We start from the raw sequence: 20,083 nt of genomic DNA, 5'->3' as shown, positions 1-20,083 counted from the left end.
AAGATCAGATGCCCTTGTTCAAAGTGTAAAAATGTTCCTTTTTTAGATGTTGAAAGTGTAAGAGAGCATTTGTATAAAAAAGGATTTCTTAATGACTACTATGAATGGGTTTGTCATAAAAAAGGATTTCTTAATGACTACTATAAAAAAGTCTCAAATATTGATAGTTAGTCGCAAATATTTAGCGACTGCAAATTTGGTTTAGAGACTAATTGGTTAGTTGCAAAATCATTAGTCTCAGTAGTCGCTAATCTGTCACAAATAATTAGTTTTGTAGTCGCAAAAATTTGGTCTCGTATGTAGTTGCTAATCCGTCGCAAAAAACATTAGTCTCAATAGTCGCAAATCTGTCACTATAAAACTAGTCTCCGTAGTCGCAAAAGTTTAGTCTTGTAGTCGCAAAAATTTGGTCTTGCAGTTGCTAATTCGTCGCAAAAGTAGTCTTAAAACATTGATCTCTGTAGTTGCTAATCTGTCGCAAATATATTACGACGGACAATAATTTAGTTGCTAAAATTTGAAAGTTAGTCGCTAAATGGTAGTTGCAAAGGCGTTGCCAATATGTCGCTAAATTTGCGACTGTTCAAAAATTAGTCGCAAAAATGGATTTGCGACGAGGTCTTTGGCAACGAACCAAAGTAGTTGCAAATCCGTCGCAAATCCATTTTTGCGACGGATTTGCGACTACTTTGGCCGTCGCTAATTACCCTTTTTCTTCTAGTGGCTTGTGTACTCTTTTGTTGTATGCTCGAGTCATTCTCAGACGGTAGATTTCATAGCGCAAGGAAGCATTGCCCCTGCGCTTTGGGAGTGAATCTAAAGTCAGGCGCATGGCCTCCCAGTTTGCCTCTTCATCATATAGCATAATCCGAAGAGTCGGCTCATAGTGTTCAATAGGCAAGACAACTTAGCCCCTTACGCCATGAGGAATGGGGTCTCTCCAGTCCCCCCTTTTGCAGTTGTTCTGATGGCCCACAGGACGTGTGGTAATTCATCCCTCCCATAGGCCGCCAGCTCTCTCAACTTTCTTTTTAATGCCGTCTTAGATTAATTTGTTGAAGGCTTCAACTTGGCCATTTGCTTGGGGTCGGCCGACTGATGCAAAGTAATTGGAGACCCCCTGATCTTCTAACCAAGTCTTCAAATGAAGGGTCTCAAAATGAAGACCATTGTCAAAAACCATAGACATAGGCACCCCAAAACGAGTGATGATATTCTTCCAGATGAAGGATATCACATCCTTTGTCTTGATGTTTTTGACCGCCTCTGCCTCTACCCATTTGGTAAAGTAATCCACAGCCATAAGATTTAGCGCCTGCCGCCTGGTGCAGTCGTATATGGACCCAAGATGTTCATGCCCTATTTAGCAAACGACATAGGACTGTGGATGGCCGTCAGGTCAGTGGTCGGACGATGGATCAGCTTGCCAAACTTTTGACACTTGTCACATTTTTTTACCATCTCCATAGCATCCGACTCTAGGGTCGGCCAGAAGTAATGCTGCCTGGCCCTGACAGCTAAGGACCTACCGCATACATGAGAGGCGTAGTATCCAGCATGCAATTCTTCGAGGATTTCTTGCCCCTTTTCTGGGGTCATGCACTTCAAAAGAGGCTTCATGAAACCTGTTTGAAGAGCTCTCCTTATCTTATCTCAAAGTTTGAAGCCTGTTTTTTCAGCATGGCCGCCTCCTGGGGTTAATCCCGGAGGGTGCCGTCTGTTAGATATGCCTGGATATTATCCATGTAGGTGGAGCTTCGGTCAAGTAATTCAATGGGGTCTTCATCAGATATACTTCTCTTTTCCCTTACTTCCCAGAAGACTGACTGAGGCATTTCACAAGAGGCGGATGAGGCTAGTTTGGACAGAGCATCCGCCTTGTTATTCTTTGATCTGAGCACCTGACTTAAATTAAAGTCTTCAAGTGTCCCAGCTTCAACCTTGACCGCCTACAAGTATTTGATCATAACTAGATAGGTGGCTTCAAAGACAACATTGTATTAGCTTACGACCAATTAAGAGTCAAAGCAGGCGTCAATTCTTGTTGCCCCTGCTGCCTTGCACATCCGAATGCCGGCTAACAGGGCTTCATACTTGGCCTCATTATTTGAGGCCTGGACCTTGAATCGTAGTGCATATTCATCGTGGAGCTTCCATCGACATGTGCTTTCCAAACCTGATTGATATGATCCGGCTCAACGGGCCTTGTCATTTCAACAATAAAGTCGGCGAATACTTGCCCTTTTATTGCCATCCTTGGTTCAAAAACGATTTCCGGTCCCTGTAGTTCAACAACCCATTTGAGCATTCGATCAGAAGATTCTAGGGTTGTCATTAGCCGCTTGATTGGTTAGTCAGTATAGATTGTAACCGAATGTGCCAACAAGTATGGTTTCAACTTCTTGACAGCCATGTAAAGGGCGAGACCAAAATTTTCAACCATGGGGTACCGAAGCTCTGCGTTTCTAAGAACGTGGCTAATGAAGTAGACCGGGAGCTAGATTTCGTCTCTTTCAGCTATAAGTACAGTGAAAAGAATGGTGTCCTTCGAACAAGTGTATTATTCTGATAGCGGGTTCAGAATTATTAGAAAGCTAATATATTCAGCAAGGTCAAGTGATCGGAATGCCTGGGTGGAGGCCGCTTCCGATCAGTAATATTAATATAATTAATATTACAGCTTAATCTTGACTAAACCCTTCGGGTCACACCCAAGCAAAATATACGAACTGACTCGATGAATTAATTCGGAAGAAATTAATTCGTCGCCCGAGTGTTAACATTTAGACGTCGGAAATGCGAGCTTGGAGCGTCGAAACCGAGCGTCGGAGAATCTCAAATGTCGAGCCAAAATTTAGGATTTGGCGAGACGGGAAAATGCATCAAGTAACAAGTAAAATCCTAGCCACGCGAAAGGCTAGGAATGCATGCCCAATAGGAGCATGCCACGTGGCAGCACACATGGCAAAACGCCATGTGGCAGCACACGTGGCCGCCACGTTGGCAGCCGCCACATTGACAGCCACCTAGTGGTAGCATGCCACGTTGGCAGCGTGCCACGTGGCAGCGCCCTGGTGGCGGCGCGCCACGGTGGCGACACATGTGGCAATGGCCGTGGACCCGGGTTGATGGGTCATGGACACGGGCCAAAATAAAATGGGCCAACCGAACCCAACTTGGGGCTCAAGATTGGGTGACACATGGTTAGTTCACATTGAATGTGAAATGCCTTGGAGACAAAGTGAGAAAGTGGTCCACACCTAACCATGTGACACTTGTTACTTGTTCCTTTGTTTATTTAACTAAAGGTTGAATTCACCAATCTTTCCATGTGGGATCTTTTTGTGAAAAGTCCCACATTGAAAGATGAGTTAAATTCACAAGGCATACTTCCTTATAAATAGTCATGGCATGGCTTGAGAATTCTTTGCTTGAGTGGGAGTTAGAAAGAGCATTCCATATTTTTGGGAAAACTCTTAAACTCTAATAACACTCGGGTTTTGGTCGGACCTTGCTAACTCCAAGGTAGCGGACCTTAAAGTCGTGTTTGTCCTTTGTGGGTGGATACCGTTGGAGGCACGACGCTTGCAGTGCTCGAAGCTTTCAAGTAAGAGCCCGTTTTTGTAAGGGCGAAGCTCGCTTCGAGGGTAAGATTCGTTCTTCCTTTCTTGTGATTATTTATTTATGCTTTATGGTTTTATTTATTGCGAGTGGTTCCTTGGGTCGGGGTTGTTTCCGCGGTGAGTCGGACTCACCAAATTCCAACAGCGGTATCGGAGCCCCGCTCGTTTATTTTTATAATCATGTTTTTCAAGGTTTATTTTGGCTTAATTTTCTGGTTTAAGTTTCTAATTAGATTAGTAGCTCGGTTTTATTTTTTTAATCCCGTTTTTAATGTCGAGTTTGGCCCAGCACCTAGATTTTCGCCTAAGACTAGTGAATTTTGGGTGGAAAACAAGGGAATGTGATTTTAGCCAAATTCTGACCAGAAATGCTTTTTTCGAGGGGTTTTTCGTTTTTGACGAAAATTTTAAGTCTTTTCTAACCTTGAAATTAATGGCATAAATTGTTGATTATATGGTTGATTATTTGCATTATTTTCTGCATTTTTATGTCCCCTTAAAGCACACTTACTTGGTAGTATTTGATGCTTAAAGGTTGATTTATTTTCACATAATTGCAAACTAATCGCTTTTTAGTGTGAAAGTTTTATTTTTGAGGCTTCCTAAGTGTTAAAGATTCAATCTTTATTTGTGATAAGTGATTGAAACTTTAAAAACCACTAAATTCCATGTCATTTTATGTTAAACTTTGTTGTTTTAATCATTTTGAGTTGATTGGAAACATAATGTTTCGATTTTTGTGATAGAAATTTGGTTATCTTCATGTTGGAAGATATAATTTTCAAGGATTCACAAAATTTAGATGTTGGAATTTTCATTTGAACATCAAAGTTCATATTTTTCCAACTTCCTCTTACTTTGTCAAATTCTCAAGTTTAATTTAAATTTATTAAATTGAAAGTGAGAAATTGCCTCAATTTTATGTTGCACCAAGCTAAACCAATTTAATTAAGAATGGTTCTTGGAATTATTTTGGTTATTTGCACTTTGAAAATTTTATTAAGTTAGACTTGTTTAAAAATTTTTTATTTTGCTCATTAAATTAGTTCTAAAATTAATTTAGAATTAATTAATTTTGTCTCGCGAAAAGGGATCAAATCCCGAGGTCATGGCACGCAAAACGAGGCAAAGAACCACCTTGGCGAGCCGGGCTGCACAGCAGCTCGCATGTGGCTGCCAAGGTGGCTGCCCCATCTTGCGTGCGGCCACACGCGCAGCAGCAGCACACGGGCTGCAGCAGCCACGCGCGGGCGTGCCGTGGCAGCAACATGTGGCCGCGTGCCGTTGGCCGTGTGTGCGGTTTTTTTGGGTGTGTGCGTATGCTTGGTGCGGTGAGGTGACTAGCCGTAGTATTGCTTATTTTGCCGTTTTATTTATTTTAATTAATTTTGTTTATTTTAATTAAAATTTTGGGAGGCTAGGCCTCGGTTTTGAGCGGCATTGGCAAAATTTTATTTTGACAAGTTTGGGTGCTACCGACTTAATTAATTAAGGGAAATGCGGAATTTAGTGGGAGCTTCAATTATTAATAACGCTAATTACATAATCGGTTAAACAATTTTGACTAGTTTTAATAGGCGTGTTAATCGGATTAACCACCTAGATTAGTTACTAGTGCGCGCGTTATTTAAATGCATTTTTACTTTGTTTTAAATTTGTAAATTGCATGTGCCATTCACAAATAGTGAATGGATGAATGGAATATATATATTCTCTCTCACAGGTTTTATAAAATGGCAACTAGTGGGACCCGACTAGGATAGAAAATACGGACTACGTTCCGTTATGTATTTTTGTAAATCTAAATACGGTCTACGCACCGTTAAGTATTTTTGTACCTTTATATTTAGATTATTCCTAGTTGTAGACACTAGTAATTTGCATAGTTTGGTTAAGTCTTGAAGACGGCGTATCTTGGAAGACAAAGCCTTGAATTGCAATTGAAGACCTTTTGAAGATTTGAAGAATTCAAGGGGTCATGCTAGTTGCCAATATGCATCTATAATTTCGCTTTATATTTTATGCTTATATATATGTGAATTATTCGTTAGATGCATTTTTAGGTTTTCTTGATGTTGCGATGATTAGTTAAGTTCACTTAAATCAACCAACATAGAAATCCTAGGTCCCTAATAATATTGAGTCAAACTTCCCTTTCCAAAACGACACTTATTGACCGGACGAGGATGATGGTAGGCTACGCCAAAGCGAGGTGCCATCACTTCTCCAAGGCGCTTAAGGCACACCAGGTGTGCACGTTGGTTTTGGTTTAACTCATCGGTATGAGTGAGGAGTCCTCACATACCGTGGCAAAAGAGATACATCGTCAAAGATGCATTAGATGCGACGATTGTCTAACCAAGAGTGGCTTAGAGCCATTAGCAAGGCAATGCTTACCCTAGAAGATTGAGTGTTTAAGACAAGCCAAAGCATGCTTAACCACTCTTTGTTTCTTCAGATCTTGGAATCAGCGACAGATTTTTTCGACTACCATAATAATCAGTCGCTAAAAGTATTTTTGCAACTGAAATAGACGAGTAGTCGCAAAAAATTGCAACCGATTTTATAATAGTTGCTATGCAGTCGCTAATTTACGACACTCTTATAATAATTTGCGACTAAATTGTAGTTGCCAGTGTTAATAATTTTGAAATCATTTTTTTTCTAAAAATTGCACTACTATTGCAACTAACAAGGTTGTCGCTACTTTTTTTTTAAAAAATTTATTAAGAAAGAATTAAAGAAAACCCTTAGTATAATAAAGTTGTTGCCGCCAAAAAAAAAAAAAACCTATAACTCCTTATTGTAGTGCAGTTTATCGCTATTTCTCTTTACATACTCTTCTCTTTACTTCTCTTCATAAAAAATATCAAATTGATCGCTATTTTCGTGCGCAGAATCTCTATTGTAGTGCAGTTTACGTTCTCCACTGATCATTAATTTAAGGTTTGTTTTCTAATTCATAAGCTTAATTTTGCTTTTGATAAATTAGGTTTTTACTCATGCTTTTGATTAGTGAAATCGTGGTGCTAGAATTCCGTTTTGTCGAGATTGGGTTCAATTATGTGTGCTTAATTAAGGATTATTTGGATCCTTTTCTGAAATTTCAATCGAGCTACTTTAGTTTTTCTTGGTAACGAATAATTGAATCATGTGTGGCTGGTTTTTTGCGCAATTGGACTAACCTTATTTCGTGAAATTTGGTTAATGATTATGCAAATTGTGAGTAAATTTTGCTTAAATGACGGGCCGAATTGCTTAATTGTTGCTGGTTGTTGACGGTGGTGTTGGTGAGGGGCTGCTGTGGTGATTTTGGTTTAGTTTGGGTGGCTGCTGGTGTTGGTGAGGGTGAGCAGGGGTTGTTGCGAGGTGAATTGGAGCAGGGGATAATTGGGTTGTTGTTGCGGCTGCGCGTGAAGGTGGTGGTGCGGCTGCAATTGGGTGATGGTGGTAGAATTGAGGTGTGATTGCATGGCTGGTTTGGGCTGTGGTGGTGCGGCTGCTGTTGCTGTAGCAGTTGGGGTTGCTCTGGTGGATGATGGATGAAATTGGTGGGCTGAGAAGTGCGTGGCTAATTAGTTTTAGGAGATGCTGGCGGTTTTGGTGGTGGTTGGTGCTGGTGTGTGTGGTGTTGTTGGTGGTAAGGCAGGAATACGTGGTGGTTGATGGCTTGATGCGTGAGTGAAGGAGAGGGAGCAGGGGATGTTGATTGGTTTTGGTGGGCTGATGTGGTTGGTAGTTGCAGCAAGGTTTTGGTGGGCTGCTGTGTGCGACAGGGAGCAGGGGAATTGGTGTGGTAGAGGTTAAGAAGGTGGGGTGATGGATAAGAGGTGGGCAGCAGCCATCAAAGTAAAGAATTGCACACACTTTCACTCGTTCTCGATCTCCAAACTCACTTGACATGAAACCCGGGACCCTAAACACAAAACCGAGGAGAAATCAAGACAAATAAAAATGAAATAAATAAATTAGGAATAAAATAAAGTGAAATAGAAAAAGAGAAATAACACTAAACTAATAAAAATTAAATAAAACTATACAAGTAAATAAAATCAAATAAATAACAAAATAAACTTAAAACTAATAAAAACTAAACAAAAACTATACAAGTAAAGAAAGTGAAATAAAATAGACTCAAAACTAATTAAAATAAATAAAAGTAAATTAGAATACTTTCAAGGAAAAATAAAGAACGAAATATAAAAAATCAAAAGCAAATAAAATACGAAAATAAACTAATTCTAATAAAAACTACGAAAAGAACTAAAACACGACAAAATTACCAAATAAAAAAGAAATGTTATTAAGAGAAAACAAGAGAAAGAAACGGAAAATAAGATAAAATAAACGCAAAAATGACTCTAAAAATACTTCCTAAGAGTGACATAAATGTCACTCATCATGTTCCTTCTCGTGAAATAGAAATTGTTTTTCTGCAATTTTCCCAATTTTATTTAGGAATTTGGGAATATATTTTGATTTTTGTCAACAATAACCAAACCCTTAACAATCTGAATATTGGCCCTGCTGCTAATTCTTTTGTAAATATGAATTTGTTGGATGAAATTTTGTAATTGGTCTGCGAATTATGGTGGGTATTTCATTGCTAAATCTGTTGTGTGTGACTGATAAGTGATAAGTCATGCTGACAATCTTTGTATGCAACGCTATAAATCATACAATTTGTAATTTTTGTTCATGGTCCTTTGCTTTAGTTTTCTATGTAATTGTATATGAATCTGACTTGAATTTACTCATAATTAATGGTCCTACAATATAGATTTGAGTGTGAGATTGAAAATGAAATGTCCACCTTTGATTGTAGTGCTTCACATAGTCAAATTATATCATCAGCAAAACCGACGGGGCATCAGTTTAAATATGTGTTTCTCACATAATAATTTATCATATCAAGTGATTTTAGCGTGCCCATGTTACCAAATTCTCCATTGGAGATTTTTTTTTTTTAGAGTGAGAGAGAGAGATCAACAAAAAATGAGGTGTAAGTACGTAGTATAATAGTTATAGAAATATATATATTTCTCATGATTTTTATTTAAAAGAGTAGACCTGTATAGAAACATGTTGAAACTCAAAAATGTAATTAGAAAAGACACTGTCAACTCCTTACTAGCATACCATGTTTTTCAGATTTTCCAGCTGTACCACTTGACAAAAACTGACTTAAAACCTTATATAATATTTTTAGATTATTTTTCTAATATTTTTCTTTAACACTAGATATCCTATTCTCATATTTATGCTGCGTCATATTTTGATGTATGTAGTTTCCGCTATTCTGAAATTTTGTTCCCTGAGTTGGTAAAATATATTGAGTTGTACCTATCATAGTTTTGTTCTGCTTGTTTCACTATAAGCATATGCAAATCGTGGATATCAAACACTGATGCATTAAGTTTCTTTTTTTTTTTTTTTTTTTTTTTGCTCCTATTAAGTTTCATTTTTTGGTTTCTCTATATTTATGTTGTCCCACCCAATGAATATGCAACACTTCTTTTCCATTGTTTCAAAAATAAAGAAAAAGGATTGTGTATACACTATATGACTTAACAGCTGCACCTTTTCTTGCTTATCTTTCTTTTGTCTTCTAAGTAATTGCCTAAATAACTAAGTAACATATATAATAAGAATAAATACATATATAAGAATACTATATTACATATGTGTGTATGATTAACAATGTCGTTTAGCAGTTAGGATCATGGAGAAATTGAATCGAAAATGATGTATGAGAGATTAGAAGGTCGACTACTAAAAAAAGAGTTCACAATTGGCGTGCGAGGGTTTATTGAGTTTGCTAAACAACACCGTGATTTTCAAGGATCTTCAAAGATCAGATGCCCTTGTTCAAAGTGTAAAAATGTTCCTTTTTTAGATGTTGAAAGTGTAAGAGAGCATTTGTATAAAAAAGGATTTCTTAATGACTACTATGAATGGGTTTGTCATGGAGAGGATTTTGATTCTTTAAAAGCATCTGATGAGCCATCGGATCCGTATGTTGACATGATTATTGATGCATTTGGTCAAGTTGATGGTGATCCAATGCATGAAGATATTCGGAATGTTGAAGAAGAACCTAATCCTCAAGTTAAGAAGTTTTTTGAGATGTTAGCGGCCACACAAAATCTTGGAAGGCACACTACAACCACCCATACATGAATTTTACTGAGGTGCCACTTATGGTTAGGGATCGTTGTTTCACTGAGTTTAAGGTATGTTTAGAATTTAGTTGTCAACTTAGATATTTTTATAGTGTTAGTTATATTACCCTTGGAGTTGGAATTTGCAAAGAGGTGGTCATGATATCTTTGTTATGTATATATTGTTTATAGTTATATTTATTACGGAGTCTAGAAAAAATGGAGAAATTTGATTTAAGGCTAGAGATGACTCAACCTTGATAGGTGTCTTTCACATGCTATGAATATTACACCCTCTGACAGCCTAATTCAGTAGCCAAAACCACCCCCATTCGTGCTGCGAAAGCCTCTGCCATAGCCACACGGACCTGAGCACTAACATGACGAACCATCACAGCCATAATGCTGCCATCAGAGTCCCTAATCACAGCCCCCAAGCTCACACCCCACCCTTCCAACACCGCTGCATCAGCATTGATGCGCACAGTGCCAGCAGCAGGGCACCTCCAACAGCCACAACCCACAGCAGCAGCACTTCTAACCCCACCAGAGACAACATTCGTGTATTCCTTGTTGTTGTTGTTGTTGTTCTGAACCTGCTGCTGTTTCTGTCTCCTCTAATATGTGAGAGTAACGGGTGGTGGTTATGTTCTTTATTGCTTTTCTATTGAAAGAAACATCTGCCTATTTCCCTCAAAGCTCTATTCTTTATTGCTTTTCTATTTCATTCTTGCATTATTGATCTAAGCTCACATGAATGAGAAATAAAATCAAAGAATTAAACACTGCACCATCTTTAATCTTCTCTGCTTGCACATACTCATAAGCAATGCAAAACCTTTTAAGCCTATCTAACTCTGCATTCCCATTAGCCCACTGCATGTACTGCATTCTTTCCTTCCTTAACTTTTCCAAAGCAGGTAAGATTTCCTGATCAAGAAGCTTATCAATCTCATCAACTTTACTTTGCTTTTTTTTTTTTTTAAGTGTTTTCAAAGCAGAATCTTTCTTATTTTCATACATCCTTGTCCCAGCAGCCTCTTCAAGCATTGACAATATTTCAGGAGGCTTCATGTTTAAAACTTTTGTAATACGCCCTTGCATAATAAGAAAATGTGGATTATTCACATTGAGCTGCACTGAATGGAAGAGGTTTTGTACCCTACTAGGTTGGGCAAGGTGCCCATTAATCAGATACTTGTTCCTGCCGCCAACCACAATCTGCAAAATTTGACCATAAGCATATAGCTCCTTGTAATTTCTATTTCCAAAAGCAATCTTAATAGCTCATGACGTTATGACTCTTATGAGCAGTCGAAAAAGGTTAATAAATTACTTGAAAGCTAGGTTCAGACTGATTAATGATACAAACAAAATGCCACCAGAATAAATAGGACCTATTGGTTGATGAAAAAATTGAAAGATTTATATACATTAGAGCGTTTATAAGAAACATACTGCATTGTCTTTATGTAGCAAACAAGTCTCATTATCGATGTTACTTGGACTCGGGAGCTCATATCAGACACATGACATGTCCAACTGTCAGACTTGGCTAGATTATAAAATGTCAAAGTGTTCATACCCATATCAGAATGTCAAGAATCAACCACCTATGCTTGAACTAAAATAAAAAGTTCGATTGACATACTCAAACATACAGAAAAAAAAAACACAAATTTAACTTAATACTGAGCTAAAAACGAAAACTTTTAGAAAAATAATAACCTGGGAAAGTGATCACACTCCACTAAACTATTTATGAACAATTTACACTCCACTAAAGTTGGTATCTTTGATTTTTTTATCCAGTGTTCAAATCTTGAAAATCTAAGGCCTATCTTTTCACATGAATGAGACTAATGAGGAATTTGGAAAATACTTAGAGAAGAGGGACAAATGGAAAAAAGTGTAGTAATCTTTCATTTGTGAGTATAAACTTAGGTTACAGCTTATTAGAGTATTGATTCACGAGTTGCCCATGCTTTTCGTCATGCCAATATTTTAGCGTATCTTAATGAGATAGATCGTTAAACTTTGGTAGTTAATTAAGCTTTGGCTTACTATAATGTGCTGTTGTGTAATATCCTGCACTCCTGCATCCATATCAGGTTGTAAATTAGAAATAAAATTAGTTATGTATAATATGCTATTTTGAGTTAAAATTATAAGCTTTACATGTTAATTATGTGCATCGTACATATACTTGGAGAACTGAGTTCGATGCTAAGGCTAGGAGAGAATTTGACAAAAAAGCTGGGGACCGACTTAGGGGCACATTGAACCAAGTTTACAAAATGCCTCTCCATAAGGAAGTTAGTTTCATGACTGACACTGTTCGAGCTGAATTCATAAATAAGCGTAAGCATCCTGATTTTCTGAAACGTTCTAACCAAGCAAGAGATAATCGGTTATCTGGCCAAACATTAGAGAAGTTTGACCCTGGCCATCGCCAAGGTAGCGTATCTACTCCTCAAGTGGTTAAAAAAAATGGTAAGTGTATGATTTTAGCAGCTAACTTGTGATTTTATATAAGATTGAAGCAAGTAGAAAATTTTTAGCCACTAAGAGATGACAATAACTAGTCTTTATTACAATTGCTCTGTAGTTTATGTCCCCTATTTTTTGTTGTATTTTTTTAGTGCTAACAACTTCTTCTAATACAAGGCAAAGAAAAAGGATGGAATTTTACCAGGCAGCTGCTGCTGAAGTTTATGAGAGCACTCATTCTGTTTGTGTGGGCAATGATGAAGTTGAATTGATGGGTGACAAGTCTCAAAAAGTCATGGTATGAGTATACTTCTATATTTTGCTAAGATTACAAAAAAAAATGTGGTAGTTAATGTTTGGAGATATTATAGATTGTTTATTTGTTTGTGTGATTGAGTTGGAGGATGAGAATGATTTGCCGGCATTAATCATATGGATTAATGTGGTATGGCACAATGTGAATTGAGACATGTTTATTTTGAAGCCATACCCTATAGGAGGGGATTCTTCAATTTACAAAGGAGACTCTGCCGAAATTTTTACTAATAACTGCTTACATTAATTATTTTGCTATAAGTGTTACCTTTTTTATTTTTTAAAAAAAAACAACTATAATAAAAATACCCATGATCCTCTGTTCCCAATAGTTGTACCTTTGTAATCTGGAACATCTATTAAGAGGTAAAATGACACTTTTACCCCTGATCCTCACATTCAGGAATTTCCAAACCATCACCTCCCACCCTCAAACCCTCAAATGAGTTTGACTACCCAACGACAAGTCTATTGAAAGGAATATACATTATAAAAATTACCCAGCAATTAATCATGCCCACCAAATTTCACCAACACTAACTTAACAACCATTCTGAAACGAAAAGCTCACCTTGGGTTATAATTATCAAAGAAAGCAATACATATCAAACCCCTGAACACAAATCAGGGATAAAGAAAACCAGAAGATCACTTTCTGGTACATCAAAACCCACGACAGATTAACTCTTTATAACACTAACCAATTGAATACCTTAATTATGCAGTTGATCAAGCAACAAAAGAGCAAAACACCAACCTAAGAGAATTGAGATATGAGATTTCCTTACACAGTAGACTCGTTTTGTCATAAACCTGTAATCCTATCTTTTTGTCACCAATTTCACTTTCTCTCTTCAAATACTATTTGTAGTAGAGCCATTCATTCCACACTTCCACAGCCTTTCGCCATTACAATCATGCTATTTGGCATTATGCAGGAGGAAAAAAATGTTTGTGGCCTCCTGATTACCTTAGTCTGGTATTTTTCCCTGAACTAGCAAAAGTTCAAATGTTATGCAGCCTATCATTTTAGTTATAAGAAAGACTATAAGATAACAATTGATAATCTAAGAAGATAAACGGGACAAACAACTCAATGATACCAAGCCAAAATGAGAAGCAGAATTGACATCCATTGAGAAGACTAAGAACCTCAGAAATACTCTTATCCCGGATTGCCTAATTTCACCTCATAGTACAAACAAAGGGTACAAAGCAATTCATATACCATTAAATATAGCACAGTGTAAATCAGAGTAATGTTTTTGAGCTTCATTCACTGCCCAAGTGAAATTAATATTGAATTTTATGCTATTTGTTTAAAACTGTTATAATTACTCTTATAGATTATTACTCAGTAGTCAGTATATCGTATGAATTACCAAAGAAAAAATTTCATACCTTTAGGTGTTCAATCTTAGACAAAAAAAAATCAACAAAAAAAGAATTAATATAGCAACTAGAGTTTGGATTAGTTATCCATCACGATTTTAAAGTAATAGTTAGCATATACTTCAACAACTCAACTTGATTCCCAATATTCAAAGTATTACACCAAATATAAGAGAAAAAAACATTATAAGTGCTAAACAGAGCATCACACATCAAGATCTCCATGAGATCTTACTCTACAACAAAATTCAGATTTCAAAATCCTGACCACATATTCCTACAGAGAAACTCGAGTCTTGCAAGCACTCACTGACCACTTCCAGTGTTCTTTTTCCTACATCACACATCACTATCTGATTATTGAATCTCAAGTACAAAATCACAAAGTCAACCGGATGGAAAGCCAGCGCCTCCATTTTCGAAAATCCAAACTTATGCTGACATACATTCTCAAAAAATGCCATCTCTTTAAGACTGATCTCGTATTCCAAATCCCAGTTTCCGGTAACACAATCTAGGAGTTTCCAAACTACTAACAGACAATTTGACCACCCTCTAGAAATTTGGCAAACTCTGAGATAATCCTGACAGGATCCTAAGCAAATTCCTATGTCAGGATTCAACTCAGATGGCAGCTCAATGACTCTGCATGATCCCTCAGCTAATTCAAATGGGTCAACCACGACAATGTTTAAGTTGTTCACAAGCCAACGAAACTTGTTCTTGACAGTAATCGACTCAGGCTTAAACTGCCAAGTCCTCGTGAAAATCTGTGGAGAAGTTATCTTAAAGTTTCTCCACTCACCCACCTCAGAGGAAAACACGTTCACCTCAAAGCAGTTACCATTACTAAAACACGAGTCTAGTTTAGGGACTTGGACCAGCTTGAAGCTATTTAAAGAAACAGATTTCTCATAAGTAATGAAGCCAATAGCAGTATTTGCTACTCTATGGTGACCCGGGGAAGGTGGACGGTTGAGCCACTGCTTGGTTAATGGATTGCAGATGTAGTATACACCTTGCAATAAAGACATTTTAAGATGGCAGCAGACTAAAAGGTCTTTGTGGCAGGCCACCATTGATTCATCTTCACGAATCCATTAGCCCTGACTGAGATACTCTTAGGCAGAGCAACATGAGCATTCTCCTCCTTACAATCCTCCATTTGACTCTTCTCATTCACAGTTGATGGATTCTGATTATTATTGCAGATTCTAATTTAAGAACTTCATTTACATTATTTCTTATTCCCAAAAGCTTGTCAGCGTCCCCCTGTTCAAATCCAATTTTAAGATCCTTTTATAATATATCTAGGTACTCTGACTGTACTTGTATTCATGTTCTTGCATCATTGATGGGTATTACTCTATTAGCTGCTCTAAAGCAATTAAATTAAATTGTTTTTAGAAGTCCAAACAAGTTTTTATCCCGGACGATGTCTAGAGTCATTGCTTGTATTTTTATTATAGTTGTTTTTTTTAAAATGTATTTAGTTTATTTAAGTTTTAACATTTGAGATTATAGTTACTAATACATATCTTAATGCAGGGAGAATATATGGAAAAACTTGAGGAATATAAGAACAAAGGAATTGAGATAAACCCCGACAAAGTCTACTTGGAGGTTGTAGGTGGGCAAAAGAAAGGAAAAGTCTACGGTTTAGGGAGTGCTTCGCGAATGTATTACAAGAGTGATCCTACTTCTCAATCTACTGCATCATCTTCCACTCCTTCCATGATTTCTCAATTAAGTTCTCAAGTTGAAGAACTAAAGAAGATGGCGGAAGAAAACCATAACAAGGTAGAAGAAAGCCCAAAAATAGCGGCATAGAGCTTAAAATGTGCTAAGGAATTCGTCGAAAATCATGAGATCGAAAAAGCTACATGGAAGAAGGAAAAATTAGCTATGCAAAAAACATTGCAGGAAATGGCATCACTTGTAAATGGCATCACTTGTAAAGCCTCCTACGCCTGCAGTCACCCGCTCTCGTGATACAACTAAGTGATTTTTATTTTCTTGGTGGTAATTTTATGAACAACTGGTCGTTTACATTGTCATTAATTCTTGTTTGAAGTAGCTTTTTTTTATATGGGAGGTGACTTTTGGAACAATTAGTCTTATAAGTTAAATATTGTTTTTTAATACATTGATACAAAATTGATTGATAGTTAGTCGCAAATATTTGATACAAATCCCGAGGTCATGGCACGCAAAACGAGGCAAAGAACCACCTTGGCGAGCCGGGCTGCACAGCAGCTCGCATGTGGCTGCCAAGGTGGCTGCCCCATCTTGCGTGCGGCCACACGCGCAGCAGCAGCACACGGGCTGCAGCAGCCACGCGCGGGCGTGCCGTGGCAGCAACATGTGGCCGCGTGCCGTTGGCCGTGTGTGCGGTTTTTTTGGGTGTGTGCGTATGCTTGGTGCGGTGAGGTGACTAGCCGTAGTATTGCTTATTTTGCCGTTTTATTTATTTTAATTAATTTTGTTTATTTTAATTAAAATTTTGGGAGGCTAGGCCTCGGTTTTGAGCGGCATTGGCAAAATTTTATTTTGACAAGTTTGGGTGCTACCGACTTAATTAATTAAGGGAAATGCGGAATTTAGTGGGAGCTTCAATTATTAATAACGCTAATTACATAATCGGTTAAACAATTTTGACTAGTTTTAAAAGGCGTGTTAATCGGATTAACCACCTAGATTAGTTACTAGTGCGCGCGTTATTTAAATGCATTTTTACTTTGTTTTAAATTTGTAAATTGCATGTGCCATTCACAAATAGTGAATGGATGAATGGAATATATATATTCTCTCTCACAGGTTTTATAAAATGGCAACTAGTGGGACCCGACTAGGATAGAAAATACGGACTACGTTCCGTTATGTATTTTTGTAAATCTAAATACGGTCTACGCACCGTTAAGTATTTTTGTACCTTTATATTTAGATTATTCCTAGTTGTAGACACTAGTAATTTGCATAGTTTGGTTAAGTCTTGAAGACGGCGTATCTTGGAAGACAAAGCCTTGAATTGCAAATGAAGACCTTTTGAAGATTTGAAGAATTCAAGGGGTCATGCTAGTTGCCAATATGCATCTATAATTTCGCTTTATATTTTATGCTTATATATATGTGAATTATTCGTTAGATGCATGTTTAGGTTTTCTTGATGTTGCGATGATTAGTTAAGTTCACTTAAATCAACCAACATAGAAATCCTAGGTCCCTAATAATATTGAGTCAAACTTCCCTTTCCAAAACGACACTTATTGACCGGACGAGGATGATGGTAGGCTACGCCAAAGCGAGGTGCCATCACTTCTCCAAGGCGCTTAAGGCACACCAGGTGTGCACGTTGGTTTTGGTTTAACTCATCGGTATGAGTGAGGAGTCCTCACATACCGTGGCAAAAGAGATACATCGTCAAAGATGCATTAGATGCGACGATTGTCTAACCAAGAGTGGCTTAGAGCCATTAGCAAGGCAATGCTTACCCTAGAAGATTGAGTGTTTAAGACAAGCCAAAGCATGCTTAACCACTCTTTGTTTCTTCAGATCTTGGAATTGCCTTATTTTCGCCAAATATGGACAATTATTATGCGTAAATAAGACGTTTAATAAGATTGAAGTTTGCATGAATGCTATTAAATTTCAAACTTATTATGTTCTTGATAAATGGTTATACTTAGCACTTATATTTATAGTATTCTAATTCAAATAGTATTGTTTCCATGATTGGTAAAGGAAATCCTTGAGAATAGATCTCAAAGACAGGAAAAGCATTTCTAAATTACAATTCTCATAAATGACTTTTATAACTAAGTCCGAAAGGACGGTTGGACATCATGTATTCAAAATACTAGGTAGTTTTGATAAAACATGAGGAATTGAGTTGCAATCTCAAGATTGATAACCAACGTATCCTTTCGCATCATACATAATTGAGTAGGACTCATTGATGTAGTAATTCGAGTAAGAATTAATGGAAAAGATGGAACTTTGTTTTACGGCGCACTAGGTGCTTGATTATGCCTAACAAAGTATAAGAGTCAAGGTACTTAAAGAAATCATTCTTAAAGTAAGATTATGAGATATTGTATGATAAGAAATATAGGAAAGAAGGAACGAAGAAAAGAAATTAGATTTCATTTCAACTCATGAGTTCATGTTATTGTAGTTAACTTAGCAATTCGTTATCTTTACAAGTATCGGATACTGCTTGAGTGTTCCACTATGGTAATGACCTCAAACTATTGAAGTTAAGCTAAGTTATTGACTTACAAGCTTAGAATGAAGCAAGAAGAGCTACATCAGTTGTAAGGTCGTATGTTTTGTTTAAAGACCTTTTAAGCCAAAGGCTGGAACAAGTAATGGTTATTATGTCCCATAATCAGCAATTGATCCGTTTACACACAGAAAGACTCATATTCAAAGTAATGAGCAATAGTTGCGAGATTTATTTGAATGGCATGGTTATCCAAGCATTGAGTCAAGAATGCCTGATTATAAACAAACATTTACCTAAACATGATAAACTCACTAAGTTCAAGTCATGGGCTTGATTTGCATTCCGAACATCTTTAGCAATGTCACATCGACAAGAACGTACTCAAAGGCTCTATTAGATAGACTCTTGATAGTTGCTCGATTTGGAATCGTTCTAAGACAAGCAAGTCTTACTTGTTGAAACCGACAAAATAAAGAGCTATTGTTCTTGGTATAGACAGTTGACTCCGAAGGCTAAAGAGGATTCAATTACTTCAACGTTTCACAAAGAATTTGAAAGGATATGGCTATATTCATCAAATGTGAACAAACTTGACTTGAGTAGCTCAAGAGTTCAGTGAAGTACAGAATCGACTTGGCAAGATATCAAAACGTCTAGATTAGATCAAGCGATGTTTGCTTGAGCCAAGCGTGACTATCTCAAAGTTATGAATGGAAATTTTCATAAATAACTCCACAAAGAACATAGTGTGTCTTCATGGAGACCTCGGTGTCATTTGAAAATGACTCGAACAATGATGGTTCACAACCCTTCCTATAAAGTTCTTAAAGATTTGCACAAATGACTAATGTTACACTAAACAATGTGTCGAAGCTAAGAAAGGACGCCATATTCAGTTATGGATAGAAATAACTTCTAAAAGTCTTTTCAAGTATATGTCTAAGGCTCTTAGTCTCAGTGGGAGTTCATTAGCTCAGTGGGAGCAAAGTGGCTCAGTGGGAGCTAGGTGACTCAGTGAGAGCTGAATGGCTCAATAAAGACTAAGATAGCTCAAGTAGGAGCTAACTGTTTGTTTCACAACGAACTTTTACCCAAAGACAATATACATGTCTCTTTGTAAGCATTCAAGTGAGACTACGGGTATTACCTCCACATCCTAATTGAGAACAAAAATTGTTTGTTGCTCTAAGTAGTGTCTTTCTGGAAAGTAACACGTTTCTAAAACGACAAGTGGGAGACAAATGAACTCGATGACCATCGAACTTAGCAACAAACTAGAACTGAGAATCTCAGAAGACCTTAAAGGACTTCATGAGAATGCTTGATCAAGAATACTCAAAAGGACTTTACAAGTGCCTTAAAAGAGAATTCATTACTCACAAAACATTAAAAATGTTGGAGTAAGATCAACATAATAATAGAGCTTTGAAAGCGCCTTAAAACTTTATGTTTGATGCAATTGCCCCGTATAGAATTCACCAAAGGCTTGGCTTGAATCCTATAAATTTTCTATTAAGTTAGAAACAAACCTAAGACTTACAAGCATACTATTTACTATTAGATAGTAAAGGAATAATGTCTTGTAAGATAGCTACGACAAATCCAAATTCCAAATAATGGTTAAAGACCATGAAAATCCGAAATAGACTCCATGTTTGAAAATCATGTTTGAAACTTGATTAATTTGCATGAAAGGTGAAAGACCCATCGATTGCAAATAAGTTTTCAAGGAGAAAACTAACAAATGTGGAAATGTATATGCATACATAGCTAGATTGGTTGTAAAGGATATAATTACTATCAAGGAGTTGATTTTAATAAAATCCTATTCACCAATTGGAATGCTCAAGTCTTTTCGTGATTGATCTAGCAAAATT

The 20,083-nt window shown here is 37.1% G+C and overlaps 1 protein-coding gene across 1 annotated transcript; it reads right to left on the bottom strand.

Moving 5' to 3' along the window:
- Positions 1–14,229: 14,229 nt before the first annotated feature.
- LOC145639812 (F-box protein At5g49610-like) lies at positions 14,230–15,060 on the bottom strand. The gene has a single exon (XM_081691144.1). The coding sequence runs from the start codon at positions 15,058–15,060 to the stop codon at positions 14,230–14,232; it is 831 nt and encodes a 276-aa protein (XP_081547270.1).
- Positions 15,061–20,083: the final 5,023 nt, after the last annotated feature.

This window comes from Chenopodium album, chromosome 7, assembly GCF_948465745.1.
Source record: "Chenopodium album chromosome 7, dcCheAlbu1.1, whole genome shotgun sequence".
NCBI classification, from domain to species: domain Eukaryota; kingdom Viridiplantae; phylum Streptophyta; class Magnoliopsida; order Caryophyllales; family Amaranthaceae; genus Chenopodium; species Chenopodium album.
The sequence above is the reverse complement of the archived record's forward strand: the minus strand, read 5'-3'. Positions and strand labels throughout refer to the sequence as shown.